The sequence below is a fragment of the Eleutherodactylus coqui genome, chromosome 11 (genome assembly GCF_035609145.1).
Source record: "Eleutherodactylus coqui strain aEleCoq1 chromosome 11, aEleCoq1.hap1, whole genome shotgun sequence".
NCBI lineage: Eukaryota > Metazoa > Chordata > Amphibia > Anura > Eleutherodactylidae > Eleutherodactylus > Eleutherodactylus coqui.
In genome coordinates this window covers 121623918-121651683 of record NC_089847.1, presented here as the reverse complement: position 1 = coordinate 121651683, position 27766 = coordinate 121623918, and the positions used below count along the sequence as shown (strand labels likewise).

General features: G+C 46.8%; 1 protein-coding gene across 3 annotated transcripts; it reads right to left on the bottom strand.

Moving 5' to 3' along the window:
• Positions 1–589: 589 nt before the first annotated feature.
• CARS1 (cysteinyl-tRNA synthetase 1) lies at positions 590–27015 on the bottom strand. 3 transcript variants are annotated; one of them, XM_066583451.1, is made up of 23 exons: positions 26901–27015; positions 22106–22351; positions 20689–20780; positions 18146–18234; positions 16731–16827; positions 16545–16643; positions 14036–14185; positions 13809–13949; positions 13250–13338; positions 11836–11957; positions 11499–11611; positions 11273–11401; positions 11067–11196; positions 9589–9692; positions 8711–8808; positions 8433–8622; positions 7148–7216; positions 5829–5910; positions 4894–4974; positions 4101–4168; positions 3774–3833; positions 1060–1143; positions 590–963 (listed from the first exon to the last, which is right to left on the bottom strand). In XM_066583451.1, exons 1-23 carry the CDS (start codon positions 26923–26925, stop codon positions 832–834), a joined length of 2490 nt encoding a protein of 829 aa, XP_066439548.1. In that variant the 5' UTR covers positions 26926–27015; the 3' UTR covers positions 590–831. The 3 variants fall into 3 exon arrangements, with proteins under 3 accessions (XP_066439548.1, XP_066439549.1, XP_066439550.1); XM_066583452.1 differs by having other exon boundaries at positions 26934–26950; XM_066583453.1 differs by lacking the exon at positions 22106–22351 and having other exon boundaries at positions 26901–26998.
• Positions 27016–27766: the final 751 nt, after the last annotated feature.

The following is a 27766-nucleotide window of genomic DNA, read 5'->3' as shown; positions in this document are numbered from 1 at the left end:
TTGGATATTTCTGAACATTGGATCCTTCCTACTCTCCTAGTCCATTAAATCAGGTCTTCCTCTCCTTGTTATCCAAAATTCAAGGATAGCAACTACGTAGTGATGAGGAGAAGAGGGAGACACAGGACCCCCATCCTTAGGATCAGTGGGTATTTCAGTGGTGAGCCCCCCATGATCATAAAGTTATTCCCTATCCACAGGGGGTCTCATGTTCGCCTATCCTCCTCCTCCCTGCATTCTCCATAGTGAAAAGGAGTGACTGCCACACAAGCTCGCCATTCATTTTCAATGGGACTGCTGGAGATACCCGAGCACTAACCAACTGGTTATATAAATCAGCCCCATTAAAATTAACGGAGTGCCGACTGCGTATACTCGGCCACTGCTCCATTCATTCTGGCTTCATCGCAGGGGAAGAAGCAGCCCTGCAGTGATAGGCAGAGGGGAACACAGAAGTCCTATTCTCAAGAGCGGTGGGGGTCTCAGCAGTAAGACCCCCACTGATCAGCAAGTTAGCCCCTTTAACAATATATGATTGTCTATGGGAAGAAAGAATAATAAAAAAGAAAAAAAGACCAAAAACAAAAGATGATATTCAGAATTTAATTTGGTGTAATTGGCAGTATACAACTGGTGGTGAGATCCACGCTGCTGATGATTGCACAGTGATAACAGTCAGGCTGGTAGATATACAACGCGAGGACCCACAGTGAGCCATACAATTATTGGTCATGGACCCCTGGAAGCCGTTCTGGCGGTGTTACATCATGGCTACTGGCAGTGAGCGCGCAGGAATAAATAGTTTGTTCGCTTCCGTCGCGGGTTTATCCATTAAGCGTTGCCATTTTGAACCATCTGCAGATATTCGCTGTATAGTTTCTCTTGAGCTTCATAGAACTTCCTGAGTTTTTTGCTCTGACCTTTGCTCAGCTCCTTCCCCTCAGCATCATGCGTTGGGAATCCCTGGAAAGGAACGAAAAGGGAAACGTACACACAGATCAATTTCTTTAATCCGGGATCCGATAATCCAGAAAGTATAATAATGTGCCATCTACTCACATTTTCATCAAATTTGGAGTATTTGTCAGTTTCCGTCTTGAACATTTCACTTGGAGAAATCTTCATCTTTGCAAGTTTTGCAGCCTGAAGGGAAAAACAAAAGAAGAGTCTGAGGTTCTGATTACTGATCAGATTAAACCGGGGAGAAAAGTTAGAGAGGTTGTACCCGGCAGGAGTAAAAGGGGTATTCTGGGCATGTAAACCCCTGGCTGTATTGATGACCTATTCTCAGGATAAGTCAGCAATAGTTGATCAGTGGAGTCTACTGCATGAGCCCCCCAGCGATCAGCTGATCTCAGCCCCCACACTCGCTCCAGTGGGTCAGACTTCCACATTCGGGAATCCCACTGAAATCACAGAGGGTTCCAAGTGGTGGACCGCTGCCGATCAACTATTTTTGACCTATTCTGAGGACAGGTCAAGAATACCCCAAGGGGTTAAATGTTCAGAATACCCCTTTAATAAAGTTATTCCCTGTCCCCTGGACAGGGAATAACTTTCAGATTGGTGGAGTATTCCAACTACTGGGACCCCATTGATCCCAAGAACAGGAGTCCCGAAGGTCCGCATATGAGTTAAGCTACAGATGAACATGCACACTGCCACCCCATTAATTTCGATGCGACTGCCAGAGATAGGGAAGCGCTTGAACTCAGTTACTTTCAGTAGTCCCATTGACATAAAAGGAGGTGCACATGCTCAGCTGCTGCTCACTCATCTGGGGGCCTTCGGGACCCCCAGTGGACTGTGAATAGGGAATAATTTTTAATCCTGGCACAGCCCCTTTAACCAGCTTTCATTAAATTACATCGATAGTCCCTGTAAATGCTAAAGGCCCTTTTACACGCAATGATTATTGCTCAAAATTCGTTTAAGCTATGGCTTTAGAGCGATAATAGTTGTGTGTAAATGCTACCATTGTGCACTTTTCGTTTGAACGATAATTTTTAGTTCAGCATAAAAACCATCATTCAGACCGCACACTGGCAGCAAGAGATAACATTGTATTCTCTGTGCAACCCATGGCTGAAAACAACCAGAAAGGCTGCTATCTACACGGGAGCTACAAAATACATGGTTTTCTCTTAGTAGCCCCATGGCTGAACCAATATACTGTAGCTAATAACAGAGCTCAGACCACCTGCTGAGTTCTGCAACAGATCCTGGAGGCTGCAAATGAAGCTGATAAAGTACTAATGAGAATTAGTGCCCATGAGTACTTTAGACTAAATGATTGCTCATTCTCCCTAGCTCTTGAATGAGTTTTGAGCGATCATCTTTGCGTGTAAATGGGGCTTTATTCTTATATAGTGAAATATTTTGCAGCTTTCTAATACACTTTATATATCAATTTGTCTCAATTTTCAAGATCTTTTCTTGCTGTCAGTGAAAGAAAATGGTCTTATTTATTGTAAGAGTCTGAGAACCCGTCCTGATCAGGAGGAGGGATCACCACCGTGCATCAGAGCTTCATCTTGGGATGAGCCAGGACAGATTGAGGCTGTAAATGTATCAGCAGTGTTCACATTCACTGACGCCAGCAGCAATTTAGGAAATGGTAAAAAATTGAAAGAAAAGTACATCAAAAAGTTGCAGAACTCTTAATTTCACAAAGATTAAGCTTCATATAAGGACAGCCGTTCGTTATTCACACGACTCTTTCTGATCTGCAACTTAAAAAAGCAAGACTGAAGTCTATTCCTTGGCAGCTTCACACGTATGAGGTTACTAGCTGTGATGATATGAAGAGATAGAGAACAGGATTTCCTCCCATTGTATGGGACAACAGCCATCTCCTAATGAGATTTACAGATTTCTAGAGACATAATCTTATAAAACCCAGATCTACTTGGATCACCAATTTACAGTTTATATACAAATATATTCTACATAAAAAGTTGCAACTACGTAAATACGTATGGTCCTAAGTTACATCCAGTATTATACTCCAGAGCTGCACTCACTATTCTGCTGGTGGAGTCACTGTGTACATACATTACTTATCCTGTACTGATCCCGAGTTACATCCTGTATTATACTCCAGAGCTGCACTCACTATTCTGCTGGTGGAGTCACCGTGTACATACATTACTTATCCTGTACTGATCTTGGGTTATATCCAGTATTGTACTCCAGAGCTGCACTCACTATTCTGCTGCTGGAGTCACTGTGTACATACATTACTTATCCTGTACTGATCCCGAGTTACATCTTGTATTACAATGTACTCCAGAGCTGCACTCTCCATTCTGTTTCTTTTAAACAGAAATTTCACAGCATTCTCTACTTGTTCGGGGTCTACACAAAGCTTTTACTGGTTGCATCCTGGGAAGTGCACTGATTTAGGAAAAAATGAACTGCAACCAATTTGCTTTATAGGATCTCAGCTAATATCCAAGTTTACAGTAACAAGCAGAATTTTGAATGCAGCTCTGTGGTATAAAATAGGCTGCAACATGAACTGGACAGGTTGAATATGAACTTGCCTGATCTATGTTTGTCTCTTCAGACCAGGCAACAACTGACACCGAAAAACCATTGGTCCGACTACTATATTATATCTGTGGTCAGCAAAATAAAAGTATGATCCCAACCTGACCACCCCTGACAGGCACCACTTGGGGGAATGATGGGGGGTGGAAAGGGGTTTTAATCATCCTGGAAAACTTATAAAAAGTTATGACCAGTTCCCTGGAGGGGCCGGGAAACCGTACCTCCTGCTCCTGTTTCTTCCTTGCAGCTTCTTCCTTTTTCCTTCTCTTTTCTTCTTCAGCCTAGAAAACCGTAATACATTATTTATTATCATTCCACTGGCTTTCTACTCTCTAATGGAAGATTATTATTTTTGGATGGGTAGGGCACAACGAGACACAATTACATCCAGCTACTGCTGGAAAGATGTGGCATTACACGGTGGCCATTCACGGCCATCCATGGGTCACGGATTGGGGTCCCGAGTGGAGGCCCCCCCTCTATCCATATGCTGTAATAATCCATATGGACAGAGGTTGCCTCATGAATCATGAACGTGATAAACTTACCCTTTTCTTTTCCTCCTTCTCCTTCAGTAACGTCTCTTTATCCACAAGTTTCACCACAGTGGGAAGTCCTGGAGAGGACAAATAAATAAAAATCAGAGTAGCCATTATCCAGGTATGAAGCCGGTGGGAGATTGTCCTATAGTTAGAGATCACTGGGGTTTTCTGATCTTCTAAAGTGTGGGATATGACTAGGATATATCATCACAGTGGTCAATGGTGGTCTGAGCTCCGGGGCACCCAGCGATCCTGAGAACGAAGAGGCTACAGCGCTGTGCCACCTTCCCCAGCATGGGCGCAGCCACGGCCACCTATCTGTACAGGGATCTGTAGCCGCCCCCATTCTTTTAAAAAGAGCCATGCTGCAGTTCCCTGTACTGTGGGTGAAGGGATGTAGCGCAACACAAGTGCTGTATGTCCTTCATTTCCAGGATTGGGGGGTATTCCCGCATATCGTGATGTGATAGGGATATTATAAAGCGATGGGATATTGTAAGGATATGCCATCAGCAGAATATCTGGACACGGACTTGTAATCATGTGTGTAAAGCAAGTGAATCTGGAGCTCCCTGGATGTTGGTGAACATCACTATCCCATAAGGTGGTACTTGTCATGCAATGTACTAAGTAGTAACCAGTCCGTCTCGATGCTGCGCGAAGAGGAAGAGCAGCCCGAGAGTGGTTACACCATTCTATACACCATCCTAAATTTCATTCAATATTTACATGGCAAACACCCTTTAAATGGCCTTTTTAATATTTTTTATACCTCTGCATCAAAGAAACCATCCATTACCTTCATGGTCTTCCAATCGAACACCGAGCTCTGGCAGTACATCGTCCCGAAGAGAGTCGCACAGCTGCAGAACTCCCAACACTGTGAAGGAGCAAATAGAATTTACCCAACTTATATCATTTAAAGGGGTTCTACCACAATTGCACGTTATTCCCTATCTACAGGATAGGGGATAACTTGCTGATCGGTGAGGGTCTCATCACTTAGACCCCAGCCGATCTCGAGATCAGGGGTGACGTGTCCACCGTCCTTCTCACTGTGGGGTTTCTGAACCCCCTGCAGTGATGGAGACTGAATGGAGTGCTGGTCAAGCAAGCATACCAGCACTCCACTCACCTTGAGGGCTCAGTCACACAGGCGCCCGTGTTACTGCACGATAAGATGGCCACACCGGGTGCGGACGTCTCTCTGCATGACCGGCTCCATTGCCGGCCATGTGTTCGATCTGCCGGCCGGTGCGGAGAGTCGTCTGCACTGGCAGTGCAGCGGACTTATCCTGCAGAAACACGGGCCCATCGGCGCCCGTGTGACTGAGCCCTGAATTGGACAGCCAAGCAGCACCGATTCAGGCGTTTCCGTGAGCCCCATTGCAATGAATGGAGCGCTGGCCAAGCTTGCGTGGTCAGCGCTTCATTCATGCTGACGTCATTGCGGGAGAAGCAACTCCCCCACAGTGACAGACCGAACCGGACATGGGATTCCCATTCTGCAGGGGGTCTAAGTGATGAGATCCCCACCGATCAGCAACAGAATAGAGTATAACTTGTCATTTTGGTACAAGCTGTATAATTAAAGAAGTGTCAACCTCTGTGAATAGAACATATAGGGTGAAATGGCACAAAGCCCATGGGAACAGGAAAATGTTATATGGAGGACCGCAGGGTTATAGTAGGGGTGAAAGGTTACAAATCTCAGGATAACCTGGCTCATCTCACCTTTGTTCTCTCTGGCAATCTGCCGAACCCCCTCCCTGAACAGGGAGAGCACCTGAAGGTAAGGCATCACTGTGGACTCCAGCTACAAGAAAAAAACCATGAGGACAGTCCGTTGCAATTAACACTCACTTATTAGCATCCTACACCAATCCTAAGAATATGCAAATGACTAACTGTAAAGGCCCATTTAGACACGATTATCATTTAAAATTCGCTCAAAAGACCGCTTTTGAGCGATAATCGTGTATAACTGCACTGACATCGTGCAGTTTTCGTTAAGCAGTTGCTGATCGTTGTCTTTCATCAGCCTCATCAGGGATTCACAGCGGGATACCGCTGATACTATTGCTTTAGCTGTATCCCGCTCCCTGAACACAGGCGGGGTATGAAGAACACAGCAGTCCAGTTGCGTTCTTCATACCCTACTCGGAGCGCTCGGCTGTATAAAGGACGGGCGCTCCGAGCAGAGAACAGCTGAATGCAGAAGACAAGCAGCCCCGCTTGTCTTCTGCATCCACCGCTCGGAGCACAAGGTGATCGCTCAACGTTTGAGCGATCACCTTGCGCTTAAAGGCACACAACGATTATCGCTCAGAAGAGGTCTTTTGAGCGATAATCGTTGTGTCTAAGGGGGCCTTAACATTTCTTCCCTTCATAGGGACTCAAATTCCCCCAAATCGCCATTTTCGAGAGGTGCACATGGTATGCAAATTAGTTGCAACTGGTATATGATGGACGACACAACTGCAGGACTTGTTACCCCTCCGGTGGTACAAACCATGTCCCTTGGCTCTTGAGTGACACTTCAGATCCCCTGAACAGGAGAAGGCATGTGATACATATACCTCATATACTGCAGTTACGAGTCAGCGACAGGCATGACATCAGCGAACCACATGGCTGCAATAGGGAATGTCATTGTGCATGCACCGATTCCAGAAGTAGGGTGCAAGCACAGCATGTATGGAACGCATGGTGCCTCCAGCTCAATGGAGCTGGAGAGGTTAATCCAGAGCCAAAGGGTGTTGTTCGTGTTGATGGCGAGGAAGAGAGTCAGACCAGTCCGGAGTCTGAATCGCCAATAGGGAAAGTTGCAACTAATTTGAATACTGCAAAATCAGGGGATTGAAGTCACTGTGAAGAGAAGAAATCTGACAGCTGGAATGGTCTGCATATCCCACATCTTCAGGCAGGATGGGTTCGGGATGCAAATTGTAGAAGACAGACCTCCTTTATCACCATTTAGCCTCAGAAGAGCACCAAAGAGCACATTATTAGGTTTGCAAGTGCAAAAGAAACCATAATCAGTAAAGGCTTACATTAAGGTTTTGCGCATTTCTTCCAACAGGGAATCCAATGGGTTCCTCGCCCTCAATAGCCCCAAATATCTAGAAAACAAAGGAAAACATTGTGTTAACGGTATTATTAAGTAGTCCCATCATCAATTCGATTCATTTAAAGGTTTTTAACTTAAGATACCTTTTACACGGGGCTGGAAATGGCGAATTCCAGCTACAGTCATGCCGTGTACATGCAGCCGCCGACATGGCACTGAGCGAGAAATCGCTTAAATTGTCAGAGTCGCCTAGTTATCAACAGGGCTAAAACCAAGTGACCATCAGGCTGTGTGAACAGGCAGTCCTTCATCCATAAAAGACTGCCTGTTTGCAGTGAATGGAGGGGGGCGGCTGGAAGAAATTTATGATCGCCCTGCCTCCATTCTCTAAATGGCTATCACTCCTGTGTGAAAGCTCAAGAGTGATAGTCTGTGGCACGGCTTATGCGCCCAAGAGTCGTCGCGTGTAAATGTACCTTTAGACTCCACCCCGATAAAACGTTTACCTGCACAGCGACGCTCTCGGACACCCAGATGTGCAGGAAACTGCAGCACAGCCAAATTCACTTCAGTGTGTAATTCCAGCCATGGCCACTGCACACTGTATGGAGCTGTCTGCTACCAGCGAGAAACACAGCTCCGTACTGACAGGGACCGGCTATAGGAATCAGTTGATTGGTAGGAATCCCAAACAGTTGAATCCCTGCCGACCTGATATTGATGACCTAACCTAAGGATAGGTCGTCAATAGTAAACAGTGGGACAACTCTGTTAAGAGTTCCAATAGTTCTAAAATAAAAAAATGACAATAGCAAATAGTCTCTAAAACTCCTTTTCCTTTGGGTCTCCAGCTCGAAGGGGCCGCAGCGCCGGTGAGAGGGACTGTGCCGCAGTTCCCTGCATACCCTATCTCCAGCAGAGCCGCTGTGCAGGAAAAACGTGGTTGTGACGATAGAAATACACCTTAACCCTTTCCAATCCACTGTCTGATGTCTGAAGACATTCTGACTGAAGGCTGTACAGCTCCGATGTCAGAAGACGTCTGGCAGGGTATTCTTACTGTATATTAGTGACCACTCTGTTGTTGGGGGCCTCTCCAGCATGTCCCATACCGCAGTACTGGCTCTAGCAAGCAGATGGCGCCATTGTATAAACGCAGAAAGAAAAAGCCCCCTAGGAAACCCTGAATCGAAATTTGGATTGCAAAGGGTTAACAAGACAAAGAGCGCAAAAAGTAATGAACCAACTAAATGGGAGAAGCAACGTACCTTGAGCATGTTTGTCAGGTAGAGGCCGATACTCTCCAGTAGCATCCTATTGGGGGTCTGTTTAGCCACCTTCCTTCCTGCAACGTACGAGTTGCACTGACTGACCAGCGCCCGCATGTCCTCCATGACAGTCCGGGTGTCGATGTTGTCACACAGGGCGGCATGTATAGTGGCCTTCTTGTTGTAGAAGCTGGGGGAGTAGAGAGCAGACATCACTAAGACAAAGCCAACATGGGAGCTGCAGAACAAGTGAAGTAGGGCCGGCGCGGGTGACTCACCTGCTGTTGAGTTCAATCTCTGGAGATTCCCATTTTACATACTGACCGGTGATGTCTGTAGGAGCCCTCAGAATGTCCTTCACATTTAAAAAGAATTCCTAGAAGACAGAAAGACTCATCCAATTAACCCCTTCATGACCGCCATATAAATATGTGGTCGTGAGGGTTGTATGGAACGGGCTCGGGAACAAAGTCTGCTCTATAGCCGGTGGCCATCAGCCGTTTATGACAGCTGCTGGGAACCAACGTGATCACAGCTAGGTCAGATCGCAGCATTGAACTCTTTCTATGCCACAAAGTTGACTACGTGTCTAAAACAGCTGGCTGGAAAAAGGGCCCCCTACGTGATGCATTTGAAGAGTACCAATGAGTTAGCATGGCAGCCTGGAGGCTAGCGCAGGCTCCCGAGGCTGCCATGCATAGATGCCTATTAAGCTGGGCTCGTAACAGGGAACAATAAAAATCACTACATACTGCAATACTGAAGTGTTACAGTATACACTACAAGTGATCGAGTGATTGCAAGTTCAAGTCCCCTGCGGGAACTAAGTAAAAATTTGGAAACAAGTTTAATATCATTCATAAAACATGAAGAAAAAATGTAAAAGTAAGAAAAAAAACAAAAAAAAAACTTCCTATTTTTCTTATAAAAAAATCAAAACAATGGAAAAAAAAACACATTTGCTTTTACAGTGGAGAAAAAGAAAAAAGAACGGAAAGCCACAATTGTTTTTTTTTATGCTACTCTCAAAAAAAGTAACGCCTCCCCAAAAAAGTACAAATGGAATTTTTTTCATTTCACCCCATTTAAAAATGTTTAAAAGTTTTTCAGTCTGTTAATATCTAGGATACATATACACAACACACGGCCCGCTCACATTCAGGAACTTCTCGTACTGGACGGCCGACTCCATCGTGTTGTTGGAATAATCCAGGGTGTCCTTCCAGGAGTGCATGAGGAAAGCCAGACGCAGCTGCCGCGCTGCAGGGACAAAGCGTTAGCGGGAGACATTACGGAATGAACTGTTCTGCAAATACATCCGCTGTGCTGTCATTTCTCAGATCTCTGCTTGCTGTCAGTAAACTAGTAGGTCCCATAGATGAGAGTTGGGTAACTTCTACTGTGAGCCACGTCAGCCACCCACATAGTCCAGTCCTGTCTTGGCGATTGTCCCGGCTTTTTAGTATGGGGCCAAGGATGTTTAGCCGTTCACTGACAGAAAGCAGAGATGTTACATCCTTGAGTGATTTAATCACAAAGTATTAAAAAGTTGAAAAAAGTTCCATTATGTGTTGGTGAACATTTATTTTCATAGAGCCAGGCTCTTTCCTGATCACATAACCTCACGTGGTCACAAAGCGTGGGGAGCCATGGTCTGCTTCATACCCAGGGGGTCTCATCTGTTAATGACAGCTGCCGGAAACGGCCGAGATCAGAGTTAGCTCCGATCGCATCCATTAACTATTTAGTTGCTACGTTCAAAGCTGACTGCACCTCAACCAAAGGGGGTCCCCGGAACATGATCACAAAGTGCCGATGGGTTAGCACAGTAGCCGGACCCAGTGAAGGCTCCTAGGTCTGCCATGCATGGGTGCTTATTAAGCCCTGCCTGTGGCATGACTATATACTGCAAAACTGAAGAAGCGCAGTATATAGTTCAAACAATTAAATAATTGCCCGACCCCTACAGGGACTTTAGAAAGAGAAACTAGAAAAAGGCTTAAATCATATTAACCCCTTGGTGACAAAGCCTGTTTGCACCTTAATGACCAACTAGTTTTTCAGTTTTTTTTCCACTGTCTCATTCCTAGAGCCAAAAGTTTTTTTATTTTTGGCCGTATGAGGGCTTGTTTTTTTGCGGGACAAGTTGTATATATTTTTTTTTTTTAACGGCGTCATTTTTGGGTACATTTAGTATATTGCATAAATTTGCTCCGCGAACGCAATAAGACTGAGTGCCCCCTTTAATTCGAATCACTCATTCCCGCCTCCAACACTTCTCCAGAGCAGCACCGGTCCTCTGACATGTGCTACCCTAAAACAGCCGGGCAATCCAGGACTCGCAAAACGTCAGTCGTGCCCTAAAACCGCACCTCTTCAGGGAGGCATACCATATCCCCTGAACCAAACCTCTCTGTACTCGGCCTGATAACATGCTCCCTGTCCTACTGACTGCTCCCCCTTGTGGTGACTGCAGGAAGCAGGAATTTAACCTTTACCAATCTGTGCAGGGAATTCAGAGCTCTGTATCAAAAAAAAAAATCCCTGACCAATATAAAAACAAAGAAATTTAGATTAGACAAACAAAAAAAAAAAAAGTTGACAAATGTCGTGTGAACTTAGTCTGCCAAGTACCTGTATTTTTCTGCAGTGCATCTTTAATGGTAATAAAGTTCTTCAGTGATTTGGACATCTTGCAGCCAGCGATGGTCAGGTGACCAGTGTGGAGAAAATAGCGCACCCAGTGGTCATTGTCAAAGTAAGCCTAAAATATGGGAGAAGCAGGGTGAAACTTCTGCAGGTTCAATACAAGGCAATCTAAAGACAAGGCTTCCCCGTACCTCAGACTGAGCCAGCTCATTGTCATGATGGGGAAAACGCAGATCGAACCCCCCTCCGTGAATATCCATGGATTCTCCCAGGATGGAGCCAGCCATCGCTGAGCACTCGATGTGCCAACCGGGGCGACCCTTCAAACAGAGCAATAATACACAATTAGGGTCAAGTACTCTCTAAACAAGCTATACAATCAAAAGGAACTTTGAGAAGAAATCTGCATGGACTTACCTTTCCCCATGGAGAGTCCCATGATGGTTCTCCAGGCTTAGATGCTTTCCACAGGGCAAAGTCATTGGGTGACTGCTTCTCACTTAGCCGATCGGCAGAGATGCTCAAGTCACCTGGATGGAAGTCAGTAAAGGGAGCGGTCAGGACTAGGACAGTAGGACGTCACAAGGTCAAGGATGGTGGTTCCCAACTTCTTGCTCTCAAGCGACTGCCCACATGCAGTTCCATGCAGTCCTGATATCCACAGGCTACCGAAGCATGCTGGGAAATGTAGTTTTACGGAACTGGAGAGCCAGAGGTTGGAGAGCGTTGCTCTTGGAGAGAAGACCCCACTCACCTTCTCCTTCCTGAAGAGCTTTTTGATCTCCTACGGCTTCTGGAACCAACTTAGCGTAGTAATGTTTGTCACTTGCATGAAACTTTGCTGTACTGAAGTAAACCGAGCCATTGGACACATAGCTGCAAGGAAATACTCTGTTATAAAGGGTTGTTCCTACGAAGGAGCGCCGATGGCCGCAGCCAGAAAAATGTGATTGGCTATAAATGTACGGGGGCGTCCAAAGCTATGGAGGCACCTGAACAAATAGAAAAAGGTAGTTAGAATGCCATCTTGTGTGCAGCTTATTGCTAAGGGGAAGGGGGTAAATCTGTGAAGTGTGGTGTTCAACATGGCGGCCAATTTAAAAGCTGCCATCTTGGAATCAAGTTGGTATTTTCAAATCGGATGGGGTACATGTGACATGTGTATCCAATAGAGAATTCGATGAGGAATCCAAATCTGTGATGAAATGTGATGTACCTTTATTCCTGCCAACGGTATTACCAATTTTCTCTTTGTTACAGACACAGATATGGCTGTGAGATTAGCATGCGAGGAGAGGACAGAGAGCGCTGATCTTCGGGGAGCTGTGCCAGAGTCACTGCAGCGGATGTCTATGGTTGGCACTCTATCAGACCACTCATCTGCCATGGCACAGTTGGCAAATTTCTTTCTTGTAACATTTCACCAAACAGGTTCTGTGTTGGACCCGCCAAAAAGTGGACGTATCAAAAACCGCCACAGACAAAGCAACAACAGTTGCCGTTCTGAGGTGGTGCATTCCCAGTGTTCTTGCAGGATGTTAAATCACCCCCCCCCCCCCATCTACATCATAGGCATGACGTCCACGAGTTCTTGGGTCAGCAGTTTACGGGGAAGCGGATTTGGCGTTGTGGCCCCCCAAGCTTGCCGGATCTCCCCCCTTGGACTTCTACCTGTGGGGTGATCTTAAGTCCAGTGTTTACGCAGTGAAAATCCAAAGTGTCAGCGGATCCTGGACGCCTGTGAAAACATATCTGCTGAGGTGCTGCTCTAAGTTTATCATGAATGGGAGGATAGCCGTGGCGATCTGAAACAAAGGGGAGTACAGCGAGCATATCCTGTAGTGGACCGTCGTTGTGTTCCATGTCACGGACATTGTTAATATCTTTGGCAGGAATTAAGGTACATGATATTTAAGCACAGGGCTGGAATCTTCATCAAATTCCCTATCTGATACATATGTCACACATGCCCCCTCCCATTTAAAAATATCGACTTGGTTCCAGGTCAGTGGCTTTCAATATGACCGCCATATTGGACACCGCCCCTCTCAGATTTGCCCCCTTCCTCTTAGCAACATGCCACACACAGGATGGCATTCCTAACCACTGTTTCCCATCTATTCAGGTGTCTCCATACCTTTGGACCGCCTTGTACAGCAAAGACTCACCCATAGCCATTATCCACTATTCTCTGCACGAACTCTACGATTTCTGGCACGTACTCGCTGACCCGCGTGAGAACATCTGGAGGTAGAACCTGTCAAAGAGAAATATCCAACAATCTGATCAGACTTCAGATGTCCCAAAAGGCCTTAGATGCCCCCCCCTCCGCCACCCCCCCCAAAAGAAATGGCAAAACTGTGTGTGTGTGGGGGGGTTCCCACATTTCTCCCAACTTTTAAAAGTTTTCCAATCCATTATATGGGAGGTTAACTGCTACCACTGAAAAATACAAGTCGTCCTGCAGAAAACAAGCCCTCATGTAGCCGTGCTGTCAAAAAGATTATGATTTTTTTTTTTTTTTTTTTTTAAAGTAGGGAGGAAAATATGAAAACGCAAAAACAAAAGAGGGCTGCAGGAGGAAGGGGTTAAAAAGGGAATTTAAAAGAAAGCGGGTGGACAGGAGGAGAAACTCTACCCCAGCCGCCCTGGGTAACCCAGCACCTCGCACATGTGATCCCTCCTGATTTGTCACATGATCGACTTCCGATAACCATCATGACTCACGTTCAGGGCTTCCATGTCCATGTGATACTCTCCTTCCCAATATTTGGGGAGCTGCGAGAAGATGGAGTTGTCGGTCACCTCGGCTCCTTTCTTCGCATCCAGCCAGTCTGACAGCAGATCTGCGGATTCCTGCAGCAACGTCTAGACAAAGCAAAGCTTTTATATATTGACTGTGAGCCGGCGGTCCGCTGGGATGGGGGACGGGTGAGGATCGGTTCTCCGGCTACCTGCGCATGTCTCCCAACTTCCTCGGCACCTGCAGATTTATTCATGGCCTCCTCAAGGGGGTGGATGGCGGCCATTACAGCGGCCTGAATCTTTTCAAGCATCTGCTTCTTATCCGGATCGGTTGTCTCGCTGACCTTGATTAAAAATGGCTGAAAGGAAGAACACATCAGTTATGTCAACTTCAAGAGGCGCAAACGACAGGGTATAAACACGGATGTCCGGCAGACGTTTGTGTATGTGAGCTGCTATAATATAGGGGGAGTCAGGTTATTTCAACAGTGAAAAGTGTAAGGAGGAAACTTCCAAGAACGCAAATCACCAATATGTGCCGATACTGAACAAGGAGGGAATGCTGTGAGTTTCAGCTCTGAAACCTGCAGAATAGTGAGTTCAGCTCTGGAGTACAATACAGGGTGTAACTCAGGAACAGTACAGTAATATATGTATATGGTGACTCCACCAGCAGAATAGTGAGTGCAGCTCTGGAGTATAATACAGGCTGTAACTCAGGATCAGTACAGGATAAGTAATGTATGTACACAGTGACTCCACCAGCAGAATAGTGAGTGCAGCTCTGGAGGATAATACAGGCTGTAACTCAGGATCAGTACAGGATAAGTAATGTATGTACACAGTGACTCCACCAGCAGAATAGTGAGTGCAGCTCTGGAGTATAATATAGGATGTAACTCCGGATCAGTACAGGATAAGTAATGTATGTACACAGTGACTCCACCAGCAGAATAGTGAGTGCAGCTGTGCAGTATAATACAGGATGTAATTCCGGATCAGTACAAGATAAGTAATGTACGTACACAGTGACTCCACCAGCAGAATAGTGAGTGCAGCTCTGGGGTATAATACAGCATGTAACTCAGGATCAGTACAGGATAAGTAATGTATGTACACAGTGACTCCACCAGCAGAATAGTGAGTGCAGCTCTGGTACAGGATAAGTAATGTATGTACACAGTGACTCCACCAGCAGAATAGTGAGTGCAGCTCTGCAGTATAATACAGGATGTAACTCAGGATCAGTACAGGATAAGTAATATAATGTACACAGTGACTCCACCTGCAGAATAGTGAGTGCAGCTCTGGAGTATAATACAGGATGTAACTCAGGATCAGTACAGGATAAGTAATGTAATGTACACAGTGACTCCACCTGCAGAATAGTGAGTGCAGCTCTGGAGTATAATATAGGATGTAACTCAGGATCAGTACAGGATAAGTAATGTATGTACACAGTGACTCCACCAGCAGAATAGTGAGTGCCGCTCTGGAGTATAATACAGGATGTAACTCAGGATCAGTATAGGATAAGTAATGTATGTACACAGTGACTCCACCAGCAGAATAGTGAGTGCAGCTGTGCAGTATAATACAGGATGTAACTCAGGATCAGTACAGGATAAGTAATGTATGTACACAGTGACTCCTCCAGCAGAATAGTGAGTGCAGCTCTGCAGTATAATACAGGATGTAACTCAGGATCAGTACAGGATAAGTAATGTATGTACACAGTGACTCCACCAGCAGAATAGTGAGTGCAGCTCTGGGGTATAATACAGCATGTAACTCAGGATCAGTACAGGATAAGTAATGTATGTACACAGTGACTCCACCAGCAGAATAGTGAGTGCAGCTCTGGTACAGGATAAGTAATGTATGTACACAGTGACTCCACCAGCAGAATAGTGAGTGCAGCTCTGGTACAGGATAAGTAATGTATGTACACAGTGACTCCACCAGCAGAATAGTGAGTGCAGCTCTGCAGTATAATACAGGATGTAACTCAGGATCAGTACAGGATAAGTAATGTAATGTACACAGTGACTCCACCTGCAGAATAGTGAGTGCAGCTCTGGAGTATAATATAGGATGTAACTCAGGATCAGTACAGGATAAGTAATGTATGTACACAGTGACTCCACCAGCAGGATAGTGAGTGCAGCTCTGGAGTATAATACAGGATGTAACTCAGGATCAGTACAGGATAAGTAATGTATGTACACAGTGACTCCACCAGCAGAATAGTGAATGCCGCTCTGGAGTATAATACAGGATGTAACTCAGGATCAGTATAGGATAAGTAATGTATGTACACAGTGACTCCACCAGCAGAATAGTGAGTGCAGCTGTGCAGTATAATACAGGATGTAACTCAGGATCAGTACAGGATAAGTAATGTATGTACACAGTGACTCCTCCAGCAGAATAGTGAGTGCAGCTCTGCAGTATAATACAGGATGTAACTCAGGATCAGTACAGGATAAGTAATGTATGTACACAGTGACTCCTCCAGCAGAATAGTGAGTGCAGCTCTGCAGTATAATACAGGATGTAACTCAGGATCAGTACAGGATAAGTAATGTATGTACACAGTGACTCCACCAGCAGAATAGTGAGTACATCCTAAAGATAAGCCATCAGTTTTAGAGAACTGGATAACCATTTTAGGTCTGCCTCACGCCGGTGTTTGGCCCTCTCCTGGGTCGGACATACCGTCAGTGCAGTCTTTACGTCATTGAGCACCGCGGCGGCCTCAGGCTGGCTCTCTTTGTATTGCTGGAACAAATAGTTCTGTCTGGCCCGCTTTATAATCTAGATAGGAGGTAGGGAAACAACTGAGATCTATAGAACTGCAGCAGGAACAGAGCATAGCAAAGTAGTGAGGCGGGAGGCCCTCACCTTGTCGTCAATGTCCGTGATGTTCATGCAGTAAAACACGTCATATTTAAAGTAGTCCTTTAAGACTCTTCTGAGGATGTCGAAGGAGATATAGGACCTGAAGATGCAGAAAGGGAAACATGAGCTTGGAAAACGAATCCTTAGAAACGCACAGTCACAATTTACACAATCCCACCAAAACTACTTGTACCCCCCTATAAGTAGAACAGATCGCATCTTTTTATAAGGTTGTGTCCTAAATAGAGATGAGCGAACGTGCTCGGCCACGCCCCTTTTTCGCCCGAATACCGCGATTTCCGAGTACTTCCGTACTCGGGCGAAAAAATTCGGGGGGCGCCGTGGCGGCACGGGGGGTAGCAGTGGGGAGTGGGGGGGGGGGGGGGGGGAAGAGGGAGAGGGCTCCCCCCTGTTCCCCGCTGCTACCCCCCGCACCGCCACGCCTCTCCCCGCCCCCTGAATCTTTTCACCCGAGTACTGAAGTACTCGAAAATGGCGGTACTCGGGTGCGTAAGTACTCGAAACGAGTACGTTCGCTCATCTCTAGTCCTAAACCATGGTACATAAGGTGCGGACCTTCAGAGATATCTTGGATTATGCCGCTGCACACAGGCCGTCCATCACAAAGCGCAATGCATCGGCCCGTCTACAATGGTGCAAGGAGCGTCGTGATTGGGTGATTGCACAGTTGAGCAATGGAACAATGTCTTATGAAGTCATGAATCGCACTACCACATCTTCACATCAGATGGAGGCACCTGGTGTGAAGGTTCCTGAGGATTGCCTTCTGCCTGAGTGTGTTGTACGGCGGAGGTTCTGCTATGGTCTGGGGATGTTTTATGTGATATGGTCTCAGTCCGTTGGTTGTAGTGAGAAGAACCCTGAACACGGAGGTGACCCTGACATTGTAGACAATAACCTGCTGCTGACAATGTGGTGATACTCTGGGAATGGTCGGCCATACTTCCAACCAGACAACGTGCCGCGTCACACATCCAACACTGTTTTACATTGGTTTGAGGATATGGATGTACAGAGTCCAACCTGAACCCTACTGGACATTATTGGGGCAGGCTGAAATGTCGGGTCAGGAAATATGAACATTGTTCATCTTCTTAGAGAGAACTGGCCAGATGTTTGCAGGATGAATGGAGGGAAGTGGCAGCTGAAGTGTATTAGATGTTAGTAGAAAGTATCCGATGTCATTAGAGCCAGAGGAGCCCCACTAAGTATCAACATATGGAAATAAATACTCCTCCTGATTCTTTCTCCTGTATCCGATTATGTTTGGTAGGAGAGTGTATACACAACATGGACATTGAGAACAAGTGGATTTAATGTAACTGTGGCGAGACCTGCATATTACAATATCCATGTGACAGTCTGGGCATTCTGGGAGATACCAGCTTTATACACACCTGGCATGTCCCATGTGCGATGCATCATATACAGTTGGTCCACAGCAATACCACGTGACTTTTTTACCGTTCTGCGGTACAAACACCTCCTAAAGAAAAGAAGACAAAAACTTGGGTCAAATTTAAGTCACTTCTAGGAGGATACCTGTAAAAAAAAACAAAAAAAAAATTAAAGAGTGTGCCCAGCCTGAATAAGAACTTAGTGTAATTATGCTTTTTAGAAACTTTTGACATGTCAAAAATTTTGATCACTGGTGTTCGGCTGCTGAGACCCCACCATTGGCTAGAATGAGCCATCTGAAGCACTAGGTGGGTGCAGTCACCGCTCGCTAGCTGAAGGCAGACTCAATAAGAAGTCTGTGGCCTGTCTCCTGCCAGTGACCAGTGAGTGTGTTTCAGCTGGCACATTCTGGCAATCGTTGGAGGTCCAGCAGCTGGACCCCCAGCAGTCAGAACTTTTGACATGTCCCTACGACACGTCAAAAGTATTAGGAGCGCAGTTACACTTTAACCCCTTCCCATTATAGGACATACAGTTATATCCTGCGGTGTCAGGGTATGTATGAAGGGAGATAGCAGCGCAACCTCCCTTCATACAGCGCGGGCATCGGCTGTTTATTACAGCTAACACCCGGCAGCAACAACCCTGCTCAACTGAGCAAAGCTATTAACCATTTAAATGCCGTTGTCAATCCTGACAGCGGCATTTAAATCCCCCGAACGATTTTCAGGGGTCCCGTACGGCCCACTGCGAGTGGATCAAAGCATTGCTAGTGGTTGTCCCCTCTGAAGACTTATAAAAAAAAAAAAGTAAAATTGAAAATAAAGTATTACTAATTGTTAAAAAAAAGTAAAAATAACATTTTTCCATATTTACAATAAAAATCTAAATTATAAAACAAAAGTCAATGTTTGGTATCGCTGCTTCCCTAAAAGTCTGATCTATCAAAGTCATGCATTTTTTTACTCGCACGGTGAACGTCGTCAGAAGAAAAAAAATAAAGAACACCAGAAATGCGCTTTTTTGGTCACCCTGTCTCCAAGAAAAAATGTAATAAAAAGCGATCAAAAAGTGCTAAGTATTGCAAAATTGTACCAACTTAAACTACCGGACGTCCCGCCGATGGAAAAACAAAAATGTTATTGTGCGCAGAAGATGGTGGCAGAAATGTAAAAAAATAAATAAATAAAAAAAAAAAGGCTTTGAAAAAAAAAAAAAATAAAAGTAGTACAGGAAAAGAACAAAAAAACGATGTTTGGAATCGTAATAATCGTACCGACCCGTAGAATAAAGTTATCAGGTCATTTTTGTTGCAGTTTGTGCGCCATAGAAGCAAAACGCACCGAAAGATGGCGAAGTTCGTTTTTTCTTTTTCTTTTACTCCACTTAGAATTCTTTAAAAGCTTTTCAGTACAATCTGTGGGCCGTCAAATAGTATCAATGAAGAATACAACCCGTCCCGCAAAAAACAACAAGCCCTCACACAGCGACATTGATGGATAAATAAAGCAGTTCCGATTTTTTTTAAAGGGGGGAGGAAAAAAAACAAAAATGTTCGACAGATCATAAGCGTTCAGGTGCTGAAAACTCTGCTGATCGCGGGTACAATGGAGCAGAAGTGCTGCGCTGAGTGTTGTGTCCACTCAGCTGCGATCGACTCTACTTAGGCCTCATGTCCACGGTAAAAAGAAGATTTAAAATCCGCAGCGTTTCTCCCGCGCGCGGATCCGCGCCCCATAGGGATGCATTGGACACCCGCAGGTAGTTCAATACCTGCCGATGTCATTTTCCCCTTGAGGCGCGGATTGCATGTGCGGGAAAAATACCGCGGCATGCTCCATTTTAGTGCGGGTGTCCCGCTGGCTTCTATTGAAGCCTATGGAAGCTGTCCGGATCCATGGTACACCCGCACCTGAATTTCTGCTCTCCACACGTGGGAGAGCAGGAATTTGAAAAAAAATGGACCGCCCGGCACATGCCGGCGTGCCGAGCACATTCGCCGGGCCGAAGAAAGAAGATCCGGCCACGACGGAGGGAAGATCCGCAGCGTCCGGACAGGTGAGTAAATTCTTCTTTTTAGCCTCATGTCTGCGGGAAAGGAGGGGCCCGCTGCGGGATTCTGCATGTAGAATCTGCGGCAGGCCTGATTTTCCCCGTGGACATGAGGCCTTAGAGAGGCAGGGTTAGCGGCGTTTGGACTGATAGACTTTTAGGAGTCTGTACGTTGCTAACAGCTTCTACCCGAGAGGAAGTGGTCCCAGTTGAAGGGGCGCAGTACTCAGCGATCAGTGGGGGTCTGCACAACCGGACCTTCTCCATTCAAAACGTCTGACAAAACTTTATTTGCATTTCAATGCAGCATCAAATCCAGAACCTATAAAAAGTATGTGAACCCTAGACAACACTGAATGGCAGTCGTGTAGGCGTCGTACAAATGCCGCATGTAACACTCTAGATCCTTCTCGCAGTCTATGACATCTTGAGGGTTATGATCAAAGGGGAGGGAAGGAAATGGTTTTGTAACCACTTATTTTGCCGTCACCTTGTTGCGTGTTAGACTGTTGTAGAGGCGCAGTTGGGGTTGTTCTTTTGCTTCTGGGGGTGTCCATGGCGGTTGTGTGCGTCTGCCCTTACCTGGATAGAACATAGAGCAGGTGGGGTTAGTTAAACGACCACAATTACAAAGTAACACATATTCTTCATATATTCTGATAGTAGCAAAAAAACTTAAATCTAAAGGGGTTGTACCAAAATCTGCTATTATTATTAGTGGGGGTCTCATCAGTGAGGGTCTTACCCCCCACTGATCCCGAGCACAGGCGTGTCATATCCCCCTCTCCTCCCCACTGTGGGCTCGCTGCACCCCCACAGTGAGGAGGAGACTGAACGGATCGGCCGTCTTACAGTCTCAGCGCCGCTCCAGCCATCTTTACTGGGACTGCCGGGGATGGCCGAGCATTTGTATTGGGCTAAGGAAATGAATGGAGCGTCACGTTGCATGCAGGACCGCCACTCAATCTCTACATCACTGCGGGTGCAGCCAGCCAACGGTAATGGAAAGAGGTGGTCCCTGGACCCCGTTCTTGGGATCAGTGGTGGTCTCAGCGGTAAAACCCCCACCGCTTAGATGTTTATCACCCATTTTATGGATAGGTAATAAAAGCTGATTTTAGTACATCCCCTTTAAAGGGGTTTTCCAAGACACTTTTTTTCAGCCGCTGATTCGCCAGTCGCACTTAGAATTCTGATGGCTGCCACTGCTGGTATTGCGGTGATCAGAATGACACTCGGGTTGCAGTGTATTATGGCAATTTATTTTAAACCCCAGGTCTTCTACGATCAGCAGAACATGGCTGAACTATTATGACACCTCTACTGTTGACCCAGACACAGAGACCCCCCAATCATGTGGCTGGATCTGGTACTACACCTCAGCCCTAGTCATGAAAGTAGTCACTTTACTCTACTGACTGGTTAGGGGTCAGGGGGCCGAACCCCGGATCATAAAAACGGGTTTTGGTCATTACAACAAAATCCCTCGTACGCTCCAACGATTTTTTTTTAGCAACAATCATTCCGTGCAAAAGGGCCCAAAATCCTTAATCTCCCACAATCCCATACAGTGAACCCTCGGGCAGTAAAAAGCTCATAACTCTGCTGTTTAACCCAGTAAATGCCATAATGACAACAGCATCTAATAGCAGATCCCCTTTAATGTCAGTGAAAACCTCAAAAAGAGCAAGTTCTATCCAGATACTGAACAAGCAGGGAATGCAGGGAGATTTTAGCTCTGAAGCCTGCATGATTGTGAATGCAGCTCTGGAGTAGAATGCCGGCTGTAAGGCATTATGAATGTGGGTGATGACACTTGTGCATTACACAATGGACGCATTTCATCGTAATGGACAATCATGCAACAGTAAACCATTTCCAGGCATGTTCACAGGAGGACTACTCACATGGCTGTGCATTATGTGAGTTGCTTTGCATTGCAGGGTCTGATGATATTGCCGCTATGTGCCTGTACCATCGCACCACATGGAAGTAATGATCAGGAGGGGGCGCCGCCAGCTGCCTGAACACCTCTACATCGGCCTGAGAAAAAGTGTAGCCGTGGATGTAACTACGAGAGCTGAGGAAGTCATGTAAGGCGGACAGCCGGGCCTTCTCATCACTAATGCTCAGGACAGACTGGTAGTCCACAGCTGCAAGAGAGGATCACATAGAGGGTTCAGAAGGGTGAGAAGTGCCATGCTGGCATGCAGTGGGCAACATGCAACACAATGGGGTGCAGGAACCATAGGATCAGGGTAAGTAGTTGTCTCAGTCCACCAGGCGCTACTATCCACTATAGCCATCGATGGCGATCAGCCTAACGGTTACACTATACAGTATATTTACATCAAATGTTAAAAAGTTACTGCGCTTTTAAAAAACTTTTGACATGTCAGAGCAAAGCGTCAAAACTTTTGATCAGTGGGTGAGCGGTGCGCCCCTCCGACTGTCATCGCTGCCTGTCAGCTCCTCTTGGTTGCTGAAGACACATAGATGCCTATAGACATCCATGCGTCCGTCTCCAGCTGCCGAGAGATGCTGGCAGGCGAGAATGACAGCCGAAGAGGCACAACACTTGGGCGAGCGCTGCAGCCCCTTTTTTCAGCAATCACGGAGGGGGGCTCGGCAGCCAAACCCCCACTGATGTGGAGTTTTGACATGTAAAAAGTTTTTTTCTAAAAGTGCAGTAACTCTTTAAAAAAAACTTTGCAAATTCACCAATCACACCCAGAATGCTGATGGCTGCCACTGCCAGTACTGCGGTGATCGGAATGACACTCGGGTTGCAGTGTATTATGGCAATTCCTTTTAGCATTCTGTATAATGGTGTTACATCCGCAAGGGACGTACTTTCTGTAGCGAAAGATTAGCTGCGGATTTTGGTACCAATTCTCCATTGATTTCACCCCTCATTTGAAGAAGTGAAATCCACTCTGAAAATCCACCTTAAAGGGGTTCTCTGCGCCCTTTAGTACTGATGTCCTGTCCTCAGGATAAGTTATCAATAGTTGATCAATGGGAGTTCATCACTTGTGATCCACACCAATCCGCTGATCCTTGGCCTACCATCAGTGGGGACAGTGTTGCAAGCAAACAGCGCTGACCATAGTGCAGAGGCCCAGTTTGGTACTGCGTGCATAGGTCTCATTGAAGTCAATGGGTCTGTAGTAACAACCAGGCCTTTGCAATGCCGACAGCGCTATCTGCTTCCAGCGCTGAATAGTCTGATTGCAGGGATCCCAAGTGGTGGAGTCCCACTGATCAACTATTAATGACCTATCCTGAGGACAGGACATCAGTACTCAAATTTCCCGCAGAAGCCCTTTAACTATTTAGCAGAAAATGCCCAGAACCAGTCATTAATTTTTCTTTCCCTTTTAAACATCGTGGTCAATGGCCGATGTATGCCGTGGCTGTATAGCGGCATACATTGGAGATATACCTCCCATATACAGCCGTGGTGTGTACAGCGCCATACCTACACGCTCGCACTCTGCTTTTACAGATGTATTTCTGCATGAAATAACCTCCACCTAGATTATTATCACTGAAGATAATGAGCCGGGCTGACGGGTATGACGCAATATACTCCAGATATTACAGGGCATCCAAAGCCTGAAGTTCCTGAAGTAGTCACAAAGCCGCTCTATGCATCAACAACTGGCAGTGGTGCCACTCTGCGCCAACCACCTATTAACTGTGATGGAAGGTGGAGCTCGACGCCCTGGAGAACTGCCAATGGCCATTGAGACCAGCGGATTCTGTGTTCTAATACTGTATTGTTCCTGCAGAGGAGCTAAAGAGACAGCAGTGGACTGTGCCACAAACCCCTCTCATTACTGATGATGAAGCTCCTGTCACACAGTTAGAATGAAGGAGATCACAGCTTATCCTCCTGACTGTATAATTATGGTCTGTAGCTAGGTGAATACAGAAGGTAACGGCAGTGTCCTCCTAGCAGACAAAGATGGTACAGGTTCTAGCTGGTCATGTGATGAAATAGCGATACAGATGGAGCTCGCACATGAAAATAACACATTGATTTTAATGTGCTTATTCAGATGAGTGATTTTTTCTCGGGCGGGGGATCAATCCGGCCACCCGCCTCCATGCACAGTAAACAGGCAGTCCTTCATAAGTGATACTGCCTGTTCACACGGGCCGGCTGTCGTTCAGTTTTCGGTATGCAGTAACTGAACGACGAACGAGCAGTGAGTGAATTCTCATTCATCATTCAGTCGGGGTGTGCCTTTACACTGAATGATAATCACTGGATGCGGGAATCTGAACGATTTATCGGCCCATGTCAAAGGGCCTTTAAATTCCAATACACTATACCTGCTCTCTGATTGGTCAGTGGTAAACACATCTGGCCAATCAGAGAGCAGTGATGAATATTAGGCCTGGGGGAAAAAAAAAAATAGGACCCGAGACTAAAGAGGAGAACAACTACAAGTAACATACCGTCCGACCGTTCCTGAAACTGGAGGGTCGCTTTAACCCTTTCATATCCGGGTAGGCCCCATGTGGAATCATTAATGAGACATCAGATGACCTACGGTTGGCCAGTTGCTCCCCATAAGTCGGACCAGCGCTGCCATTTGCATCATCCGACCCCGACTACTCAGGGGTTACATAAGAGGATGGATGAAAGTGGGTTGTAAAGTCCAATTAATCAGATCGCTGATTTCTCTCCAGTTGTTGGACGACTCCCACAAGGCTTGCTGGGAGTTGTGGTTTCCCAGGGAAGACAAACTCCGGACAAGTAGAGGATCCTGGGTGTCTCTGAATCCACAAAAAGCCCCCGTGCTATCATGTTAATGAAGGGAGCAGCAATTTTTGATCCCCCAAAACTTAAAGGGGTTGTACTAAGATCCCGCACTAAGATCCTGTTGATAGGGGATAACTTACTGACCGGTGGGCTCTCACTGCTGAGACCCCTGCAGATCTCAATAAGGGTGGTCCCGTGTCCCATTAGGCTATCACTATGGGGGCTCTCTTCTACAGCGGCAGTGACATCAGCATGAAGGGAGCGCTTCTGAGCATGTGCAGTTGACGCTCCATTCATTTCAATGGGGCTGATGAAAACACCCGAATGCTCAGGTACCCCGGCAGCCCCCACCCCAGCGCTCCATCAGTCTCCTCCTCACTGCGGGGGGCTGCAGTAACCCCACAGTGAAGAGGGCAGGGAAACCCCATCCACCAGATTGGCAGGGGTCCCAACAGTGAGACCCCCACTGATCAGAAAGTTATCCCCTATCCTGTGGATGGAGGATAACTTCTAATCTTGGTACAACTACTTTAACCCCTTAAGGACACTTTTTAGGGATGTTACCCATATGCTTGTTTAACTGCCCTATTTTTTTTTCCTTCAGATACCAAAATTATTTTTGCTGTGTTTTTTCCGTGACATATAGGGCGAGTTTTTAAAATATCTTTTTCACTGACTTATTTTTCCGCTTTTTAGTTTTAATGGGGTAAAAAGCTAAAAAAAAATGATTCTTTTTTATGCATATATTTTTATTTTATTCTGTAATTATGTTTTCACTATCTGTGTCCCCCGTAACGTCATAAGACCCCCGGGGGTCATTCACATGCTTTTTTAATTTGACACTTCCCACTGTAGCTGGGGCGTCCATAGGAGCCCCAGTTACAGGGAAAACATCCCCTGTAGTGACATTAGTCACTGGCAGAGCTGATCAGGGGCTGCTAGGACTCTGCACTGATGCTGTAACAGGGGATCCCAGCGGTCACGTGATCGCCGGGTCTCATAGTGGAAGCTATGCTTCCCCCTTCACTTTTTAGTACATAGCGCTGTGTACTCAGGAAAGGAGAAGGCAGAAAGGGTTAAAACCCCTTCTCCCTTCTCCTCTGGGTTATCAGCTGTGACTGACAGCTGACAAGCAGACATGCACCCCAATCCATAGGCGGTAGGATTCTGCAGATCAAGCTGTGTCTTTCAGCGTATCTTGCGTAATAATTCCGCTCGTGTGACAGCGCTCTACGCCGGCTCCTCCACCCTACAGGACTGCCAGATCCTGCAACACGCACCTACTTAAAGGGGTTGTCCAGGATTAGAAAAACGTGACTACGTTCTTCCAGAAATAGCGCCACAACTGTCCGTGGGCGACTTTGGTACTGCAGCTCAGTAACATGACAGTGAATGGCGCTGAGCAGCAATACCACATGTGTGCACAGGCGTGGCGCGGTTTACGGAAGAAAGCGGGTGTATTTTACTAATTTTAAAGGGCTTTTGTGATGGTATATCATCAGGATGTGACGCCCGACATCTGGGACCCCACAACGCAGGGGGAACAGATCTAGTAATGTGCGGGCCAGCAGGACTTGGCTGCAGTTCCCTCCACAACCTACAACCAGTGGGGGCGCTGTGCAGAAGTTGTCACAGCCCCAGATATCAGTAACATATGGCAGCTCCAAGTATAGCCTGCGGGGGAAACCCCTTATATGCCGTATATTATGGCTGCCTGTCCCTATAGATATATATTATGCATGCATGTATCACATATGTTGCAGCTGAGTAACATTATACTGTATACATGATCTGTCAGTGGTAGTGGCGCCCCCTACAGCCCGCACAGTGCAGGGCTCTGGAGTCACTGACAGCAGGTAGAGCGGTCACAGGAGGCTGCTGGCCGCACATCACTATACACCCCGGGGTGACAGCGCCCCCACACTCACCCTGCTCCCCGGCCGCCGCTGCCATTCCGATACCTGCTCAGATTCTGATGCAACCCATCAACAAAACGTGTCCGGAAGTCCCGCCCGCGCTCACTTCCGGTACAGCCCGTTGCCAGGCAACCGCAGCGCTGCGGCCTACAGAGCGGGGGGAGAGTCTGAGTGTGGAGCTGAGAGGGCTCGTCTATAGGGGGCGCTGCAGCCTACAGAGGGTGGGGAAAGGCTGAGTGTGGAGCTGAGGGGGCTGGCAGGAGTCTGCTGCCTTATAGGGGGCTGGCAGGTGTCTGTTGCCCTATAGGGGGCGCTACAGCCTACAGAGGGGTGGAGAGCCTGAGTGTGGAGCTGAGGGGACTGGCAGATGTCTGCTTCCCTATAGGGGGCGCTGCGGCCTGCTGAGGGGGCTGGCAGGTGTGTGTTGCCCTATAGGGGGCGCTACAGCCTACAGAGGGGTGGAGAGCCTGAGTGTGGAGCTGAGGGGGCTGGCAGGTGTCTGTTGCCCTATAGGGGGTGCTACAGCCTGCAGAAGGGTAGAGAGCCTCAGTGTGGAGCTGAGGGGGCTGACAGGTATCTGCTTCCCTATAGGGGGCCGTGCAGCCTGCTGAGGGGGCTGGTAGGTGTCTGCTTCCCTATAGGGGGCGCTGCGGCCTGCTGAGGGGGCTGACAGGTGTCTGCTGCCATATAGGGGGTGCTACGGCCTAAAGAGGGGGGAGAGCCTGAGTATGGAGCTGAGGGGGCTGGCAGGTGTTTGTTGCCATATAGGGGGCACTGCGACCTACAGGGGAGGGGGAAAGAGTGAGTGTGGAGCTGAGGGTGCTGGTCTGTAGGGGGCACTGCAGCCTAAAGAGGGGGGAGAGCCTGAGTGTGGAGCT

Excerpts from the sequence above, each read along its gene's own strand:
- CARS1 (XM_066583451.1), bottom strand. The coding sequence starts at position 26,925 with ATGGCAGCGGCGGCCGGGGAGCAGG. Across the intron at positions 20,781-22,105 it reads CTCACATAATGCACAGCCAT|GTAAGGGCAGACGCACACAA; the intron begins GTGAGTAGTCCT and ends TGTTCTATCCAG. Across the intron at positions 13,950-14,035 it reads AAGTTGGGAGACATGCGCAG|ACGTTGCTGCAGGAATCCGC; the intron begins GTAGCCGGAGAA and ends TGCTTTGTCTAG.